The following is a 21412-nucleotide window of genomic DNA, read 5'->3' as shown; positions in this document are numbered from 1 at the left end:
AATGCTTGTCAAAAGTACAAAAGAGTTCTCACAAAAAGTATGTGTCAAAAATAGTTATATATAACCTCTTGATGTATTTTAGATGTGGAAATTCACCCGAATTGCACTAATTTTGCAAGAGTGCTATAGAAATTTCTCCTGCAAATAATGTTTTATGCATATGATAATGAATTGCACGTATGTGGTAAAAGTTTGATGCTATCTGTGAAAATTATACCAACTACTAATGTATCCATTGTGTAAATCGTGTAATAAAAAAACTTGGTAGAAATATTTGGAATATTACTGTTGTAAAATCTAGTTATTTTGTCTTTCACTTAAAACATATTCTAATGTCCTTCTTATTAAGATTCTGTGTAGTGACATGAGCATTTATCTGTAAGACATGTCTAGTTTTATCCAGAATTATTTTAGAAAAAAAAAGAAAGAGAAGAAATCTAAAAAGAAAGATTTGAGCTTAAGGGTAGGAAGATATCACAATTGTACATGTGAAAGAATGAGTCCTATTGTTTGTCTATGTAAATTTTCATGTGTTCCATCAGAACAATAAAATTTCTTTTGTTTACATATCCTTGGTCCCATAGCAACCATGAAAGCATTGAAGGGTTAAACTGTCACTTATGTTTGAAAGTTGAAAATTTAAACTTGAAAAAGAAAAGATTAAAAGTGCTTTTTGTTGAGTTTCTCAATAAATAATGTGTATTTGTTTATTTGCAGGTTGTAAGAAATGTTGTCACTTGCAGTGTTGGGAAGTTTTCTCGGGTAGTCCCTGTAAACGTGACAAGAATGGTGCTGTTCCACAGACATACGACAAGGATGTGGTAAGTCATTATCTCCATGGCAACAATACTGTCAACTACCAAATTTCGTGATTTCCAAATTAAAACAAGTTCGCAGAAATTAACTTTCGTGTTTATACATGAATCTAAATACCTTCATTTTATTTGTGGATGGCAGAAAAAGCCATAGAGACAGTTTTGTTAGGGTGATCTCTAGACACAACGTGTGTCTTTGAAAACATGTTGTTGTCTTTGGGTGATTTGTAAGCTGTGTCTTAGAGACAGAACAGAAGACATTGGTGTTGCCCTACGTGTTTGAGACACAGTTTACATGGTGTGTCCAAGACAAAGATAGGAAGACGTTTATTGTCCTCTGCGGCCAAGTTGTTTGGATTTGTTTGGTTTTACGACCTATTAACAGCCAAGGTCATGTAAGGACGTGCCAGGTTTGATGGTGGTGGAAAACCGTAGTACCCGTAGAAAAACCACCGACCAGTACCTGGTAACTGCCCCATATCGGATTTGAACTCGTAGCCAAGAGGTGGATTAATGGCTTGTGGAAATAGAGTCGCATATCTTATCCACTCTGCCAGTGCAGCCATGTTTTAGGACATAAGTGTTCAAGATACAGAATAGACGACATTTGTTGCCAAAGATGGGATGTAGATATGGGATGTGTGTGAAGGACATTTGTTGCTATCTGGGGCCAACTTGTAGACACAGATTCTGTATGAGAGACCAACCAGAAGACATTTCTTGCCTTTCTGGTATAGAAGGTGTCTCCATCTGTGTCTCCGTCTGATATATCTATAGACATGGTGCCGGCCTCAGGTTTTTACCTGGCCATATTAACCCTGTCCCCCACCATTACACTGGACACGTGGACATAAAAACCATGCTAATAGGGAAATTTTATGTGGTCAGCGCAGTCCTGCATATGACAGGTGAGCGATGTCTCCCACACCTCTGCACGTTGGACAATATATTCGCTGTACACGGCAGTTTGATACATAAAATGAAGGATATATATATATAACACAGGAAACTAGGTACACATAAACTACATTGTACATTCTGTGATTTAATGCACAGTAACGTCTGCCATAGCAACCATCTCTGTATAAAAAAACCTGCTTAAAATGACCACTTTCCTGGGCGTCCCTAGTGACCAAATTCAACTCAATTTCTGACCTGTATTTAAAGACCTAGCTATAAAGACCAATTATTCTTTGCTCCTTGTAGGATGTCTTTATAGACAGATTTTCGTGTAAATAATATCGGCTATTAGAATTTCTGTTAAATTTGTAAAGTAGCATTAGAATTAAAACTACACTATTTTATAATGGAAAGATTTCTGATGATCTTGGTAACCATTTAATGCTGTGAATTCCACTTGTGTGGCGATCTATTTCTTTGTCCTTTCATACTTATGACAAAACTTGTTCCAGTTTTTTTTATCCCTATGTATTAGGTAACAATGAAATCCAATCACTGAGAACAAAGCCATTAATATATATATAGCCGGGGTTTCCTGATTTATAATGTATATAGCCTATACTACCTGAGATGTACTTTCTTAAACTGGTAAATCTTCTAAGCCTATTCAGGCGTGTGTATTTATAGCCAAGATGGATATAACACAAGGAAAGCTGGAGCCAGACAAATTCTGCCCAGGTCTTGAGCCCAAGTTACTGTAGGTTACCAGGGGGTTAAAATCTTATAACAATGACTTACCATGATGAATGGGGAGACCTGTTACCATAAATAGCTCGTAAGTAAAATCCTTTGTGATCAAACCATTGGAGCCCAACCAATGTCTTCTTGTGAATAGAAATGTGTTAGGGCTTTATGTATTAATAGTGCTCAATAAGATCTTCTAAAATGCAGATTTAGATCACCTTTAGTACAGAGTTAGGTTACCTTGGGTATATTTAGGTTATCTAGTCTTTTGTACAGGTAATTAATCTGTGGTCCAGAAGTAGGTCATTTGTGGAACAGAAGTAGGTCATCAGTGGTACAGAAGTAGGTCATCAGTGGTACAGAAGTAGGTCAACTATGGTAAAGAAGTAGGTCATCAGTGGTACAGAAGTAGGTCAACTATGGTAAAGAAGTAGATCATCTGTGGTACAGAAGTAGGTCATCTGTGGTAAAGAAGTAGGTCATCTGTGGTACAGAAGTAGGTCATCTGTGGTAAAGAAGTAGGTCATCTGTGGTACAGAAGTAGGTCATTTGTGGAACAGTAGTAGGTCATCTGTGGTACAGAAGTAGGTCATCTGTGGAACAGAAGTAGGTCATCTATGGTAAAGAAGTAGATCATCTGTGGTACAGAAGTAGGTCATCTGTGGTAAAGAAGTAGGTCATCTATGGTACAGAAGTAGGTCATCTGTGGTGCAGAAGTAGGTAATATGTGGTAAAGAAGTAGGAAGTAGGTCATATGTGGAAAACTAGGTCATCAAGACATCTGTGATAATGAAGTAGATCAGCATTAAAACAGAATTAATGCATCTAAGGTAAAGAAGTAGGTCACCTCTGCTACAGAATTAGGTCAGCTATTGCATTAAAGAGATGATCTATACAGGCAGTGCCTAATGTCTAACTCATTTCACATTGTCTTTGTCAATAGAATTGTTTGAGAATGTAATTAAGCTTGTCAGTGTCATCAACTAATTAGTACATAAACAAATTTTCCTATTCAAATATAACCGTTAGAAACTTAAGATACAATCTGGTAGTAGTTGATACTGATATGATATTTTCCTATTTATCTGTTTTATTCTTTGTGTGAGATTCAATCGACTAAAAACTCTAATGATTATTTTACTATTATTAATCCTGTGAGCTATTTTTAGCGTCCGTAGAATGTGATAATAATCCTATAGACTTCATCAGCAGTAATATTTTCATGATTATTTCTCAAAAGAGAGAATACAAAGCAAAAAATACACTAGGAAACAAATACAGCTTCTCGTTTACCGTCAAAGTCAGAAACCACCAGTAATTTGAGGAAATAGGTTTTTTATCTGCCTCAGCTACATAGCTATATATATTGGAGTCTGATGTTGAACTCGCCCACACACACCAGAGTTGATCTAAACCACAAGCTAAATCTGCTTCTACTGTTTCCTTTTATAAGATTTCAAATATCTGGCAAACTAAGGGGCATTCAGGGAGATTTTATAGACCTATCTCCAGCACAATGCTTACTGCTGCCAACTACGCAGACTGAACAAGAAGTTTGTGCATGTGGTTTAAAACAGAAACCAGTGCAATAATCTCTAACCGTATTATGTTGGTACTACAGGCGCTACTCCTGGATTATCCTCCTGATGAACAAGAAGCAACTAAACCTATTAATTTACAGATTAACTGTAAATCAGATTTCAAATATCTCAATAAAATTTATCTTAACAACTCACTCACCCCTAAAGACACATTTAAACTCTTCTGACTCAAAGACTGGATCAGTTCATTGTGAATTTTCATGGATGAATGAGTTAATGAAATTTCAGATATTCAAATGAGTAAAAATACATACATGGTTAAAACATGAATTTCAGTCTAAAACACAAAGTCATAACTCAAAACGTTTTTGAAGAAAAAAATTTCATAAGCCAATGAAATCTTTCATCGTATATTATTTTGATATTACCATCAAATTCATATTTAGATCTTGACACAGATGTTCACTATCAATCTGGTAGGGCGTGACTAGTTATAGGGTTCAATCCAGACTGGATGGCCATGAAAGGTTCGCTATAAATAAAATACAAGCAGTCACAGATTTACATTGTCATTTTCATTGTGAACACCAACAATTCCTAGATACAAAAGACTTTTCGATCCAAAGAAAACAATTCTTAATTTATAGGAGGGATGAGTTTCAATGATTAAATGTAGTTGCATGTAAATTTAAAGGTCAAGGTCACACAGAAAGCGAAGGTCAAACTTAAAGGTCATGATCAGGCTTATACCAAAGGTCAAAGTTGACCAGGGATTGGCCAATTAAAACAAGCAGAAACCTATAAGGTCAGGAGGTCAGATCTTTAACAATCACTAATATTTTGGAAAAATATGTTGTAGAATTCCTTGTTGGAATTATTAAGATTAAGACATATCATGTACAAACCCTTAGAAATATTAAGATTAAAACATATGTTGTACGATCCCATATTAGAATTATTAAGATTAAAACACGTACATTATCAAACTCCTCAAGTGATTCATATTGTAACATCATATGTAATTATTTTTTGAATTATTTGTTTTGAAACATGTTACTTCCTCGTTGATGCTTGAGAATGAATTATAATTACAAATTCAATCTGTTACAGCCCCTGAAAGAATGGAATGTCAATGATGTTGTTGACTGGATGGCCGCGCTCAACATCTACCGCTATGCTCAACTGTTTAGGGATCGCAATATAAACGGTGCAATGTTGGAAGACATGGATGAAGACAAACTCAAAGTAAGTTTGTTGAAAACTTAATGTTCAGTATACGCTTTTATTGTAACAGTCGATGTAATCATCTCTTCATCATTTGAAGTTGCTGTAATCTTCCGTTCATCATTACAATTTGCTGTAATCGTCTCTTCATCATTTGAAGTCGCTGTAATCTTCCGTTCATCATTACAATTTGCTGTAATCGTCTCTTCATCATTTGAAGTCGCTGACTGTAATCTTCTGTTCATTACATTTGCTGTAATCTCTTCATCATTTGAAGTCGCTGTAATCTTCCGTTCATCATACAATTTGCTGTAATCATCATTTGAAGTCGCTGTAATCTTCCGTTCATCATTACAATTTGCTGTAATCTTCCTTTCATCATTTGAAGTCGCTGTAATCTTCCGTTCATCATTACAATTTGCTGTAATCGTCTCTTCATCATTTGAAGTCGCTGTAATCTTCCGTTCATCATAACAATTTGCTGTAACCGTCTCTTCATCATTTGAAGTCGCTGTAATCTTCCGTTCATCATTACAATTTGCTGTAATCTTCCCTTCATCATTTGAAGTTGCTGTAATCTTCCGTTCATCATTACGATTTGCTGTAATCTTCCCTTCATCATTTGAAGTCACTGTAATCTTCCGCTCATCATTTCCAGTCACTCTAATCTTCTCTTCATCATTTCCAGTCACTGCAATCTTCCTTCCTCTCCATTTTGCTGTAATATTTCCTTTCATTATTCTTTCCATCCATTTTGATGTGGTCTTCATTTTCAACATTCACTGTAATCTTCCTTCCATTTTGCTGTAATTTTTCTCTTCATCATTCCAAGTCTTTGTCATTATTCCTCGCTATAATTATTGCTATTATGCCCTTGATGAGATTATCATTGTGTTGTTATTTACATGGCAGCCAGGTGTAAAATTACAGGTGTATACAGAGATGTTAGACTGTAGCCGAACACACTCTGACAAACCCTACACTCGCACTATCTACACGTGATGTACCACTAATATTTATATATAAAGCTCGGCCTGACAGTATATTATCAGCAAAAACTAGGTCTGTAGGTCGAGGAGTTGACAGATTTGTTGTCTGTTGGTATACACCTGATAGTTTTTGTGGATATGGGGAAGGATCTGATAGTTTTTGTATGGGAGAGATGTACAATGGACAGCTTGTGGGTGGTGAAGCGTAGATGTAGGTGGGAGGGTGGACATCTTACTACAGATTTAACAGGATGTGTTTTCTCCAGGATGTAGGTCAACACACAAGAGAACTGTGGTTTTTGGCATAATGAGTTTGGCAATAAGTAGCAGACGCTAGGCTGTTGGTCCTGACCACATTTATATACACACAAACCCTTCTAGTGCCTGTGGTTCATTACCTTTATAGAATATATCAAACTGGATAACTATCTAGAGTTTTACTTTCATCAATAACTCTACAACACTTTTTTCCTTTGTTTTAATTCTTCAAACCAACATTTTTGTACTGCATATAAACACATTTTTTCTCAGATTTGAGAATCAAACAAGATTTATTTTGGTTCAGGAACTTTGTCTTGCCTTTTCCTAGAGTCTTACATATATTAGTAGCAAACAAGATTTATTATTTCTGGACATATAATGCTGATTAGCCAACCTCACTTCATTTTGACAGACAGGATATTTTACTTTTTAGCCTTCATTATTTACAACTCTGCTTTCAAAGTGGGCCCTTCCCCTGCCCCTCTCCACAAACATACACACTAGATATACATAGTATTACATACCCCAACTAATCCCCACTAGTCACCATTCTTACCTTTCTGGCCTAGATCAGAATGAACCTAGTTATCAGTACACTAGCATTAATCGATTCCCCCCCCCAGCCCCCACTCCCCCTATATATCCCCCTTTATATCCCCTCCCTCCTCATGGATCACACCACTCCTTGCCTGACTTGTATATGGCCAACAGGTGCTGCCAGACCGCCTCCAGTAGTAGGACTGCACATTGGCTAAATAGTTTTGAAGTTAATTTTAGCTTAAGTGGTATATAGGAAAATAATGATTAAATTTATTTGTATTTCTAATAATATCAATACAGGCTAAATCAAGCGTTATACATGGGATGTATATTTTAATTATCTTAAATAAAAGTTACGTAAGATAACTGTATAAATAAGAAGTAGTGGTATATTAATTTTCATGTTTAGTTACCATGGTAACATATCAAGTGGTTAAAAGTGTCAGACTTTCTTTATCTACCCCCTCTCCCGCATGTCTCTCGTTCTCCCAACCCGTCCCCCACCTACAAAGCTCTCCTTATCTTGGTTTGCAAGTTTCAGGTCTGCTATTAGTGGCAATGGTTTTTGTGTGGAAACTCTGGTTTTATTTCGCAACATTGTTTAAATGAAAAAGTTTATATGACATAACTTCAAACAAAACCTATTATTTTTTCTCCATGTCAAGTTATTTTGAATTCAAAGTTTTCTTCAGTGTGGGTTTTATTTAGAAACTTTTAACAGATGAGTCCTGTTTCTCCAAGGTTTTTGCTTAGGAAGATTTTTATTAGAATTGCAAGGGTAAGTGAACTTGTAAATAAATCCTGCCTGTTTCTGCGGGAGTGGAGAATGAAAACCACCAGTTAAGCGGCATCTGTTTCTGGAAATATTCCATTCCATCGACACTGCCAAATCCTGGTAATATTGTTTTTGCTGACTTGACTGTAGTGGAGATGGTGGTAGTTTATAAGCGTTTAATCCCTATCTTCTCTATCTTTGTCTAATGTCGAGGTATAAAAACCATTCACATTATCGGCCAGGGAGCCAAGCTCCGGTCAAGTTTTCACCAAGTGCCAATCATCAAAATAAAAAATGGTTTATCAGCTAAGAATTAGGTATTTAATGGTTATTGGTAACTGACATCCAAATCCCCGCTATGGTTATATGAAGTGTATGGATCGGCGGCCTGTGAGTGACCTAGTATCCCGAGTATGAACTCCTCTGTAAGGCTCAACCTGATCCTCAGATATTGAATCACTGGCAGTAATTAAAGCTTGATCTGACAGGTATGGCAGAGATGAGACCACCGTTAGGGGCTTAGTCTGGATCAAGTGGATACTGAAGGGATGATCTGGTCAAGTTTCATTGTTTTTTGGAGTTAAATTTCATGGTTAGGTGGCGTAACCGGGTGAAATGTCATCGTTTAAGCAGTTGGATTTCTTCTTTTTGTGGCTCTTAGTCTGGTCAGAGGTTTCATCATTTTTGCAGCTACATTTCATCTTTTGTTGGAGTAACCTGGTCAAACTTCATTGTTTTAGCAGTTAGATTTCATCTTTTTGGTTTGGTAACTTGTCATGTTTGATAAGTCTATGCTTTGGATGGTTGAACTCACTCACCCCTGAAGATACATTTGAACTCATCCAATTCAAATGCTGGTAGAGTTCATTATGAATATTCAGGTGGTGAATGTATAAAGTATGAAGATGTAAGGCTTTGATGTCTCGATAGGGGAAAATATTTTACATAAATTAGTATATCTTACAGTGCCTTCCCTAACTGATCTTGAAGCATACTGTAGAACATGGAGCCTTAATTTAAACATTCAGACGATCAGTGGTCAAAAAAACAAAACTTTTTCAGCGTGCATTGCAACATCCTAATTAGACCAATATATTCTCTGTGTTGCATCTATAATGATGACGCAATGTAGAACATGGAGCAATCAAATCACAATTCAGTTCAAACATTCAGATGATCAGTGGCAAAAAAAAAATCAACTTCTTCCGCAAGCTTTGTGTTTAGGGCTATTGTCCTAATGAAACCAATTTTCTGTGTCACATATGAAAAGTGAAAGCCAGGTCAATGAACCCCAGTAGTTGTACTAATAGTATATATATAATAGTCTATAGAGAGTAACAGCCCATTAAACCAGCCCCTCAGCTCAGCCACTAGACTCTAGACCTAATGATAGCAATGTGATGGATGATCAATATTCTAGCCCTGGAAGCTACTGTCTACCATATCAGAATCGGTACATGCAAAAACTGGTCTAATCCTGTACCAGGGTGGTGAGGTAATCGCCGCAGTCAATCGAAAGGTGAAACGGGTGTATGTATCCAGAGTTTAATGACTTGTGAAGTTTGATGAACAAATAGCAAGGTGCACTTCAAACGCCATTGTTTCAGTGAATGTAGGTCTTACGTGAAATAATACCCGGTGTCGCTCTGTGATTAATCAATCGGCAAAAACCTCCTTTTCATATGTCAGCCAAACTTGATCCGTCTGAATGGTACCTCGGTTCAGCTAATTGAACATTAGGTCAATTTTAAAGGGAGAAAAAACAATAGCATGGAGCAAGGTTCCAAATTAAATGACGATTATCAGGCCTTTGTCTTAACGGAACCTCTTATTGATCTTAAACAAAGACGAGGCCTATATCTACTTTGTGAAGTCGTGTCATCTGGTGCGATCTGGTGCTAAGCAAAATGGTCCAATTACCCGGGTACATTAGACGACCCGGTTTGATCTTTAAACCGACACGACTATTATTACCTATATGGGTGTCAACTTCCTTGGCAGGTAAAAATAACGAGTTATGCCAGAAATGGCTACGAAGACTGACAAGCGATACGAACTAGCTCCGACTACCTATATTACGTTCTTATCTCCCCTGATTGCTTTTTTACAGACAATGATATAAGGTCTGAGCCATTGTCTCCCGTTCTGTTTTTAGCCTGTAGATCTGTGTCTGTGCTGACATCCAGTGACCTCCTGTCATACATGATTACCGTATCCGTCTTATCTCCGACAATGTAACCTGCAGAACATGCCGATTTCTGGTCCTCGACAGTCTGAATATTGTCATATCGCTTGTTTGTAGAACATTGAACTTACGCTATTCTGGCAGTTACCATCGTTTTTGGATACACGAGCCAAAAGAAACTTGCTAAATGGCCATTTCTTTGCCAAATACATTCAAGGCTGGATATTGACTATATGTCAATGATAAAAATGACGTTTAGGAATTTTCTGTAACTGTCAGCTGTTGCTAAGTATATCGTTTCTATCAAGGTTAGAAATGAATCTTCAGTTAAAGAATGTACTATAAAAAGATACAAACTTTTCAAAACTGGTCCTTTTCTTGAATGAATACATGCACTTTGGCTCTTCTGCTTCTAGATGATAAATGTTAGCTTTGATCCTCCACTGTTAAGTCTTACAAATGCATTTATTAAACATGTGAGATTTAATGTATGAAGCAGCTTCTGAGAATCCTGTTACAAGAAATGATCGGCTGTTAGGTAGTTGATGTTATATTAGGTGAATTGAGTTTTTATTTACGATTGATGATACGTAACCCAAGGCCATCCTTTTACCTGTTATAATAATCTGTGAGCTGTGTACCTGACGCCCTACTGATGATCCGTGATCAAGTATCAATATGCTATATTGTTAGGTGATCAATCTCCACGGTTTCTTAAATGAACTTATAAAAAGCTAATTGACATCAAAAACTAGAATATGAATGCGGAGATGAGATTTTGTAGTTTCTCGGTCGTACCAGCTCGTATCCAAGCTCTAGGTGTTGCCGACAACATCAAGTACACTTATACATCAAACGCTGGTACGGAGTTGTCTCAGGTACAGTCTTCTGACATTCATAGGGGGATGGCGAGGTCATTTCTCACAATTCTCCACCGTCACACCGACAGATTGCGTCACAACTTACCTCATTTATATTACCAGATATAATTCAAATTTTAGCCTCAGGTACATACGTTTATTCACCGAGTTCAATCAGTTCTAATTTCCAGCTACTGGATCATAATAATATTTTTATTATTTTTTTTAATCATAAAAAACTTATTTTACAATATTGTTTAAAAATATTTTTAGAAAAGAAATATCAAAATTGTATAACACATAATTTGGCAATTACCTGTATCTTCATTTTCAGTTGGGTTTTTTTTTTAAATCTAATGCACATATCCTAATCTTGAGATGTTATGTAAAATTGTAAAATGGCCTTGATAAAATTGTCAAAGTAACTTGAATTGATTGTAAGTTTATCACAAAAGTAATGCATTTTAATAAGAATATTTACTTGTAAAATTCCTTCATTCATATTTACCGTCCTATAGCAGTTGTTTATGATTATAGCTTTACTTGTATTTACACTGTCATGTTTGACTGAAAACGTCTGTCATTCATGTTGTCTGTGAATGCCATAGCAGTTGTTATCAATGGCCAACAAGGTGGCTAACCCATTCTGATTTGCTGGCAAACTTTGTCATTTATATCCCTGAAGTCATGCCATCCTTTCTACACTAGTTTCTCCTATTGTTCTTTGTGCTATTGTTGCTTTTGTTTTAAGTTCTTGCTATTTTCTGCTCTTGTTTCAGCCATTATTTCATTATTTAGTCAATTTTGCTATTGTTTCAGCCATTATTTCATTGTTTAGTCAATTTCTGCTATTGTTTCAGCCATTATTTCATTATTTAGTCAATTCTGCTCTTGTTTCAGCCATTATTTCATTATTTAGTCAATTCTGCTATTGTTTTAGCCATTATTTTATTGTTTAGCCAATTCTGCTATTGTTTTAGTCATTATTTTATTGTTTAGCCAATTCTGCTATTGTTTCAGCCGTTATTTCATTGTTTAGTCAATTCTGCTATTGTTTTAGTCATTATTTTATTGTTTAGCCAATTCTGCTATTGTTTCAGCCATATTTCATTGTTTAGTCAATTCTGCTATTGTTTCAGCCATTATTTCATTGTTTAGTCAATTCTGCTATTGTTTTAGCCATTATTTCATTATTTAGTCAATTCTGCTATTGTTTTAGCCATTATTTCATTGTTTAGCCAATTCTGCTATTGTTTTAGCTATTATTTCATTATTTAGCCAATTCTGCTATTGTTTTAGTCATTATTTCATTGTCTAGCCAATTCTGCTATTGTTGTCAATTAGTAATGCTATTGTTCAGGTTAGGCTGTCATTGTTGACTTATTCTATCATTTATTTATAGGAACTGGGAATCAAAGATAGCTTCCACAAGAAGTCTATCATGGTGGCCATCGACGAACTTTGTGGACGAGAAACAGAACCTAGCAACGTAAGTTGATTTTCCTTTAATTACCTCCTATAACTGTCCAAAAAGTGGAACAATCCATCAAGTTCTAGTGTAAACTAGCAGTAATCAGTCATAAAGAAATTCAAAATGAATAAATGATCTTCTACATGAAGATCTTTTTAGAGAAATAGGATATGATCAAGAAGAAAAGTTCAGTTTTCTGTTTAAAAAGGAAGTGTTTTCTACTGAAATTAGAACTCCGTCATTGACAGCATCATTTTTATCTGTTTGAATTAAAAGTAAAATCTACAGATATCAGCATTTAAAAATAGGGCAATACTTTGAAAGATTATTGTCCCCTGTGAAACACATTTGCAGAGGATATTGTTTTGGGCTCCCTCTGCCGTCCGCCAGTCCATCCGAGATCCTTTTTCCAGGCTATAACTCCAAAACCATGTAATGCAGCTCCTTGAAACTTTCTGTATACATCAGACAAGTGCCCTAGTTGTGTCTTTTGCTATTGCAGACCTTCCATTATGGGAATTTTGTCTGTTGCCATCAAAATTTAGTCAAAAATACCCAATTACTGTTAAATTTTCTTTCCGGACTATAACTCCAAAACCTCTTAATACAGCTCCCTGAAACTTTCCGTATACATCAGACAAGTGCCCTAGTTGTGCCTTTTGCTATTGGGAACCTTCAATTTTTTTCTTTTTTTTTCTGTTACCATGGAAACTCAGTCAAAAATACCAAATTAGATTTTCTTTCTGTTGATGCTCTTATTTTCTTTTTCATTTTTTTTTTTTTTTTTAGTTTTACAATACTCGCATATATTTAAAGTTATACTTCAATAATTGTTGCTTTGAACTTGATGTATTTGGGTTTTATTCAAACTGCAGGGCGCAGGGGATAATGCCACGCCTTGTGGCTCCTTGTTAAACTTTTGTTTTTACTTAAATACAATAACAGGTTTAGTTATCAACTTCAGGTTTTCTTGGTGTGTGGCAGTAGTTTAGACTTTACATCAATAATCAAGTCAGCTTAATCTATAGAAAGTCACTTTTCTAAATCACAATCCAGATTGTTGGGGTTTGTGTTAAGTTTGGGACAGGTACATGTTTGTAAATACAAATCAAATGTTCTTTGTACGGTCTTATTCAGGTTAAGGCAACTTATCTAATGACTTTCCAGATAGCTATCAGTAATAGCTCTTACCATTGTGTGCAGGCTATCCAGGGGGGTTTGTGGATGTGAATTAAAAGTACAAACTTTGTCCAATATTGCATGTACATTATAATTTGTGCTGAAGTTTGACAGCTTAAGAAGTTGTTTTGTTAGTCTGTGCGACAGTAATGTGCCGATTATATAAATTATACTACTGAATGGGCACCTGTGCTGACACAGAAAAAAGTGACATTATGTAATGTTGACACAAAAAGGTGACTTTATAATATGCAATGTCGACGTATATTATCTCTATCATATTTTACCTTAAGTAAGTGTACCGTATTTCACAGATGGGAAACATGTCACACCTACCAGTAAATGAATAATTCCATTCCAAATTAAATGAAGCATTTCTTAATCTTCTATTTGAGTAGATCTATTATATTTTACTTTTGTATATGTACCATATTTCGCCAATGACAAACACAAAAATCAAAAAGCAAAAATTAAGATTTACTAAACAAGTAAAGAATTTCATTCCAATTTAAATAATTATATGAAGCATTTCTTAATCTTCTGTTTGAGTAGAAAGTGAAGTTGATATGTTGATAAGATCACTTTAGGTAATCTTACTGAGAGATGTGTGCTCAGCTGTAAGTACATACCGCTTATCCTTTACTTATATGGGCTTAATTGGGTGATTATAGATCAATTATGGTAATAAATGTGTCTGTCTGTTTTTGCAGTGTTATACTTTTAGGACATTACAGATTAGTCACTGCTTTCCTTGTAAGAGCTGAGTAGTCTCCAGTTGAGTTAATTTCTATTTTAAATATCATCTTTGTGGCATAATTACCAGAATTTGTACTTGCTATAATCCAGGACGCAGTCGTTAATGAAGCATAATTGGCTTAGTGGAAACTACGTTTGTGGTTTAACAATTAGATGAAGTGGTGAACTGACACCTTTGAAATGGAAGCATAATTCTTTCTAGTGATATTGGCCACCAGGTATATGTGTGTCACACGAGAATTAAGAAATGTTTGAAGTTGTTCAATAAAACACCTTGGCCTAATGGGGTGACAAAGACGTGGGTTAGTGGGTTTGTTTGAGGAGGAACCGGATATACCTGGCCTAGATGATCCCAGATAGGGCTGTCTATGTCTCCAGTCATGTCTCCAGTCCCTACGTAGGATATACTCATTTAGGGATTGGACGTCCCAGATAGTACCAATGTCTCAAGATTGATAACTAAGTAGCCAGCACATGTACTCATTTGTAGGGATTGGACCGAATATAAGGTGGTCTAATATATTGACGGTTCAATCAGCTTTTCATCAAGTTTCACTTTCTGGATTTATGTAAATTTCAAATGTAAAACTTCAATGACCAAGAGTTATTTTGTATTATTTTGTAAAAATTATGTGAGAGAAAAAAAAAATCAACAATGACAATTTTATACCATAAAACTCTGTATTTTCTTATTAAAATCAATTTTAAAGACCAACATATCTTTGAATAAGTGTAATTTCAATATGCATGAACTTAAAGAGTACCTATATAACAGATAAGGTAAAAACATAATAGATAAAAATATCAGATTGTTCTGTTAAATTATTATAATCTGTAAGTTAAATTTAGGAGGTGGGTTATATTTGTACATGACATGTATACATTTGTATTATCATCCTTCAATTGTTAATATCTTTTGATTCTTTTGGTGAAAATTATACATAAATTCTAATAAAGGTTTAATTAATATACATTAATTAGCAATAAGTTAAATAATGACATGTATATTCCTAATTATCCTTAATAGCAGATACCTCTTGTTTTAAATTAATACATAATTTTGATATTTTCTATATTTAGGTGAACATCGATAAAGGAATGGCATTCTCGTCATACTTTAGATATAAAAGACAAGATAGAAGATTTAAATCAAACTTTAATATTTAACATTGACATAAGACAAGATACAAGATTTAAATAAAACTTTAATATTTAACATTGACATAAGACCAGATAGAAGATTTAAATAAAACTTTAATATTTAACATTGACATAAGACCAGATAGAAGATTTAAATCAAACTTTAATATTTAACATTGACATAAGACCAGATAGAAGATTTAAATAAAACTTTAATATTTAACATTGACATAAGACCAGATAGAAGATTTAAATCAAACTTTAATATTTAACATTGACATAAGACCAGATACAAGATTTAAATAAAACTTTAATATTTAACATATAATAAGACAAGATAGAAGATTTAAATCAAACTTTAATATTTAACATTGACATAAGACCAGATAGAAGATTTAAATAAAACTTTAATATTTAACATTGACATATATTGCAGTGTTTAATGACCTGTAGCGTTTTAGGCAGGTGTAAATCATTTGTTAGCTGCACATTTATGTGCAGTATCCTCAGGAGTATAAGATTTACCTGGTTTCGTGCATCACCATATGACACCTGCTACTAACGCGTCACTATAATGACTGACCATCACTATAATGACTGACCGACTTATTTATGCATAGTTTTATCACAATTCCTTTATCTGTCAAAATTTGATATATTTAAATGATTTTTATTTAATCTGAAAAAGTTCATTCAGGTTGGTTGCAAGGATATCCGATAAGGTTAAGATGAGCATTGAAGTATCTTTACATTTATATTAGCATGGATATCAAGATTTGAGTTTAAATATAGAGAATGTATGTATAATCATGTAAACTTAAGGTTTGAGTGAACTGATTGTGGCTTTATGTAAAGATGAATGTATAGAGAGTATCCCTGTCTGAATAGAGAGTATCCCTGTCTGTATAGAGAGTATCCCTGTCTGTATAGAGAGTATCCCTGTCTGTATAGAGAGTATCCCTGTCTGTATAGAGAGTATTTCTGTCTGTATAGAGAGTATCCCTGTCTGTATAGAGAGTATTTCTGTCTGTATAGAGAGTATCCCTGTCTGTATAGAGAGTATTTCTGTCTGTATTGAGAGTATCCCTGTCTGTATAGAGAGTATCCCTGTCTGTATAGAGAGTATCCCTGTCTGTATAGAGAGTATCCCTGTCTGTATAGAGAGTATCCCTGTCTGTATAGAGAGTATTTCTGTCTGTATAGAGAGTATTTCTGTCTGTATAGAGAGTATTCCTGACTGTATAGAGAGTATCCCTGTCTGTATAGAGAGTATTTCTGTCTGTATTGAGAGTATCCCTGTCTGTATAGAGAGTATCCCTGTCTGTATAGAGAGTATCCCTGTCTGTATAGAGAGTATCCCTGTCTGTATTGAGAGTATCCCTGTCTGTATAGAGAGTATTCCTGTCTGTATAGAAAGTATTCCTTACTGTATAGAGAGTATCCATGTCTATAGAGAGTATTTCTGTCTGTATAGAGAGTATCCATGTCTGTATAAAGAGTATCCATGTCTATATAGAGAGTATCCCTGTCTGTATAGAGAGTATCCCTGTCTGTATAGAGAGTATTCCTGTCTGTATAGAGAGTATTTCTGTCTGTATAGAGAGTATTCCTGTCTGTATAGAGAGTATTTCTGTCTGTATAGAGAGTATCCCTGTCTGTATAGAGAGTATTTCTGTCTGTATAGAGAGTATTTCTGTCTGTTAGTGTAGAGAGTATTCCTGACTGTATAGAGAGTATTGCTGTCTGTATAGAGAGTATTCCTATCTGTATAGAGAGTATCCATGTCTATAGAGAGTATTTCTGTCTGTATAGAGAGTATTCTATCTGTATAGAGAGTATTCTTGTCTGTATAGAGAGTTTCCTATCTGTATAGAGAGTATTCTGTCTGTATAGAGAGTATCCTGTTATAGAGAGTATTCTGTCTGTATAGAGGTACCTCTGTAAGAGAGTATTCTGTCTGTATAGAGTGTATCCCTGTCTGTATAGAGAGTATCCCTGTCTGTATAGAGAGTATCCCTGTCTGTATAGAGAGTATCCATGTCTGTATAAAGAGTATCCATGTCTGTATAGAGAGTATTCCTGTCTGTATAGAGAGTATTGCTGTCTGTATAGAGAGTATTCTTGTCTGTATAGAGAGTATTTCTGTCTGTATAGAGAGTATTCATCTCTGTTAGTGTAGAGAGAAGGGTGTATATTGAGTATTCCTAGCCCTGGCTGATAATGATCCAGCTCTTGGGTCCCTGCCAAGTCTGTTATATGTTGGAAAGTAGGCTAAGCTGTGGTTGGCTGCCTGCCTGGCTGACTTGTGGGACTGACACAGTTGTTCACAGAGGCAGAACCAAGCTGACAGCATACCTACCTGGCAGTGTGCTCTACAACCAATAGGCCTCAGTCTGCTCTCAACACACACTGCTGTACACATGGTCTACAGTATGGCTCCACTGTGTAACAGGCTTTAACTACAGTTTCGGGATCTATTTCATTTCTCACTGGATTTATCAGTTATTCTGTGTACTGTTGTGGATTTCTAAGTGTTTGCTGGAGTGTAGAACATTTTGTGTCAGGATATTTTTATTGTGGTGCTCGGGATGGATTATTAGCACAGAATTTTTCCATTGACCTAGATTTGGTTGTGTCAAGATTTTTGACTGTTCAGAGGAGAACTTAGGCAGTAGGGCACTACCTGTGTATATTTATGGGGAGTCTCTGAAAATGTACGAATTTCCTTCACAATGCCCCTGTTCGTCAAATGAATTTACACAAATTTGTGATTATTACCCACAGGGTCCCGTCTACCCCTCTGACCCCATGGAAGGTAAGTTAGAAAACTTTTTCATCTCTATTAAAAAAAATTAAAATCTTATAATTTTACAAATTTGATTCACTTTTTAAGTCCCTTAAGACAATATATTGTAGTGTCATTAAAACATAACTGTAATCTTAATCATAAATTTATAAATTAATCTCTCAGTACTCAATTAAATAATTTGAAATGTTATTCTTATATAAATTTTTCAATTAGAAAATGATAAACTTCATAATCCATTCTTTTTCAATTATTTATAAAGTCTCAAGCTTAACAACCTAGAAATTGATAATAGGAGTTTAGATTTTTCTTGAAATTGCTTTAGTATGTAAAATATTATCCAATTTAATTTAATTTGTTAATTTTCTTTGTTTGTAGCTGCAAGCTGCGGAGCTTCATCAGAACATCGCTTTGCTGAGTATAGCTTTTCTTCAATGCAAAGATGTCATCTTTGCGACAAGTTTCTTTATGGACTTGTGCGCCAAGGATTGCAATGTCGGGGTAAGTTATAAAAACTTCAAAACTCGCTGGATATTTCTTCAATGTAAGATATATCTTTAGAATTAGTTTAAAGAGTCAAAATTAGTTGTGTACTGACAGGAATTTATCATAAATGTTGATCCATTTTCCACTTTTAACAAAATGTATGTCGGCATAGTGTATTTTTAGAATCTTTTGTTTGGTATGTGATGAAATTATACTTCTCTATTGCAGACTTTTAAAGCTATTGTTTTATGACACCATTGTTTTAATGTTGAATATTTTTTCATTAACAGAGTGTGGTATGTGCTCCCATCGTTACTGCTCATCGTCCAGAACTTCAGAATGCAATGTGCCAAAGATAGACCGCTTGAGGAGACCCAGTTTCACACAAAGTAAGCTTTCCTTTACCGTTAATGGCTGGCTGTGGTAGTCACAGCTAGCCGGCATCATGGGCTATGGGCAGGCAACTCTGTCAGAAATTGTGTTGTATTAGTCATGCATAGAAAAGCTTAGACTTATCAGAAACTAGGTCAGTAAGAAATCTTTAAATCGTGTTAAGTTCTGCTACGTGTTATCCACAGCAATTCATACAGGGCTTTGTACGTAACGTAGATCTAGAGGTTATAAGGAAAACTAAGTTTTCTTAGATATTCCAACTGTATAGACAATTTTGAGTTTTTATTTTATTTCTAATTTTTTTTTATATACAAATATATTTTTTTGTTCAAAATCAAATGATATGCCTTTATATATAGCTAATAATGTAACCTTCTTATCTTTTGAAAAAAAAAAAAAAAATCATTTCAAAATTTCAATTTTCTGATAAATTTGCAAAAAAAAAGAAGAGTTTGATTGTATAAAACATCAGAAAATAATATATTGATTTGCTTGATTGATTCGCTTAATTAGTATCATTAATAAATGTGCAGTTGATTGAAATGATACCCTAAGTAGGAAATGTCAGATGAATTATAAGTTAATTATTACTGTTAATTTCCGACAAAAGAGTAATAATCCCCGGTCTTTGTTCCAGATTCCTCGTTTGGGGCGGAATTAGGAGAGGAAGTGAGTAAGTGTCATTTAGAGGCACCCTGGATAATTGTCAAGTGTACAGAGGTGATCGAGAAGTGGTGTGTCGATCATAGTAAGTACTTCACATCAATGGCCTACTGAGTCGTAGTTAAAAAACGTTTTTAATGGGTCAGGACGATATCCGGCTCTGAAGGGCAAAGTTTTTAATTTCTTTAATTCTTACAAGTCTAGTTTCCCTGTTATCTGGTATTTATGCATGTTGTTAAAATAAATCCCCCCCTCTTAAAATAAAGGGAAATTATGAATAAAGATAATTGATAATTAGTAATGTCATATAAGATTGAAGATCTTGTCTTGAAAAAGAAATTAAATAATAAATATTAGAAGAATAGAAAAAATAGAAAAAAACTAGAAATGATAAAAGGCATACAGATTTAAGAAAAGAATTTGTTTTTTTGACATGCGGTTTTCTTTATGAGTGCTTACGGTTAAATTTACATCCTGTTTCAGAATCTGAAGCACTAAGTGTTTATAGAATTTTTGCCAAGACGGAGGAAATCAATGACATCAAGGCTGAATTAAATCTAGGTAAGTAAACTGTCAGTACCTGGCACAGTTTTCTGTTTACATAACGCTATCAGAGAAAGATCAATTAGTTAAAGTAGCTGTCAATGTAAAATGTAGGACTGTTGATAAATACTATGTTAATGTACAAGCTAATAAATCGATAGGTAGAATTAAGTTATATAAAATTCTATGAATGGATCTTTGCAAGGTGGATCTAAAACGTCAAGAATGTTTACAAATTCTGGATGCATATGTAAGTGGATTAATTGTGTGTCATGAAAAAATAAACTCTTTGTTGTATTTTTGTAATGGAAAAGGATAAGACATTAAAATAATACTTGTGTTTTGTTTTCCACAGTTAATGATCCTACACAAGTAAATCTAGCTCGGTTTAACGTGCACTGTGTTGCTGGTGCGTTAAAGAAGTACCTCCGTGAGCTTCCAAACCCAGTCATCCCCGTCGACATGTACGACGCTTTCATGGCTGTTGCACAGCAACGCGAACATGGATCATCGGACATTACTAAGAACTTGATGGAGTTGATCACGGCACTTCCGGGTCCTCACCACTCCACGCTGCGATTCCTGATGGAACACTTTATCCGGTTATGGAAGATCCAACACGAGTCTGAGGTGGATGACGGCCTTGACAAACTGTCCCATGTATTCTGTCACATACTGCTTCGCCCACCCTGGGAGAAAATCATGTAAGTGTATGCTGGGGACATAAAAGGAGAGATGGATGGATGAAGTAAAAAAAAAAATCAACAGAGATTTTTAAAGCACATAAAAAAAAAGAAAAGAAAAAATTCCATACTATATTGATATTAATATAGAATCATTAGCAAAATGATAAGTAATAATACCATATCAAATTTTGGTACGGGTCTTAAGATCGGAGTTGAAGAAAACAGAAAGAAGTAAAGATAAATAACACACGTGTCAATGTCTGTATATAATTTGATATTATTGACACCAGTTCTTACTGCACATGTTCAGACTCCACACTGACCCACATACATACATAAATATTATCTGTCTAGCATATGACAACATGGACTCTGGGTCCGATATCTTTACTGAATCAATATTTGTTGTTGGGTCAGTGGGCGAATAACTCCTAAACCCTATTATAAGGGTAATC

At 34.9% G+C, this 21412-nt stretch overlaps 1 protein-coding gene across 3 annotated transcripts in view; it reads left to right on the top strand.

Annotated features, from left to right (window-relative positions):
• The window catches only part of LOC138324776 (phosphatidylinositol 3-kinase regulatory subunit gamma-like), a 150855-nt gene that overhangs the window by 123148 nt on the left and 6295 nt on the right, over positions 1–21412 (top strand). For all 3 annotated transcript variants that reach the window (XM_069269914.1, XM_069269915.1, XM_069269916.1), the window contains 9 exons: positions 718–821; positions 5111–5245; positions 12237–12323; positions 18165–18195; positions 18565–18687; positions 18963–19061; positions 19703–19813; positions 20212–20289; positions 20627–20975. In XM_069269914.1, the coding sequence (XP_069126015.1) occupies positions 718–821; positions 5111–5245; positions 12237–12323; positions 18165–18195; positions 18565–18687; positions 18963–19061; positions 19703–19813; positions 20212–20289; positions 20627–20975 (1117 nt within the window). The remainder of the gene's footprint in view (positions 1–717; positions 822–5110; positions 5246–12236; positions 12324–18164; positions 18196–18564; positions 18688–18962; positions 19062–19702; positions 19814–20211; positions 20290–20626; positions 20976–21412) is intronic.

Source organism: Argopecten irradians, chromosome 6 (genome assembly GCF_041381155.1).
Source record: "Argopecten irradians isolate NY chromosome 6, Ai_NY, whole genome shotgun sequence".
Lineage (NCBI taxonomy): Eukaryota > Metazoa > Mollusca > Bivalvia > Pectinida > Pectinidae > Argopecten > Argopecten irradians.
The sequence above is the reverse complement of the archived record's forward strand: the minus strand, read 5'-3'. Positions and strand labels throughout refer to the sequence as shown.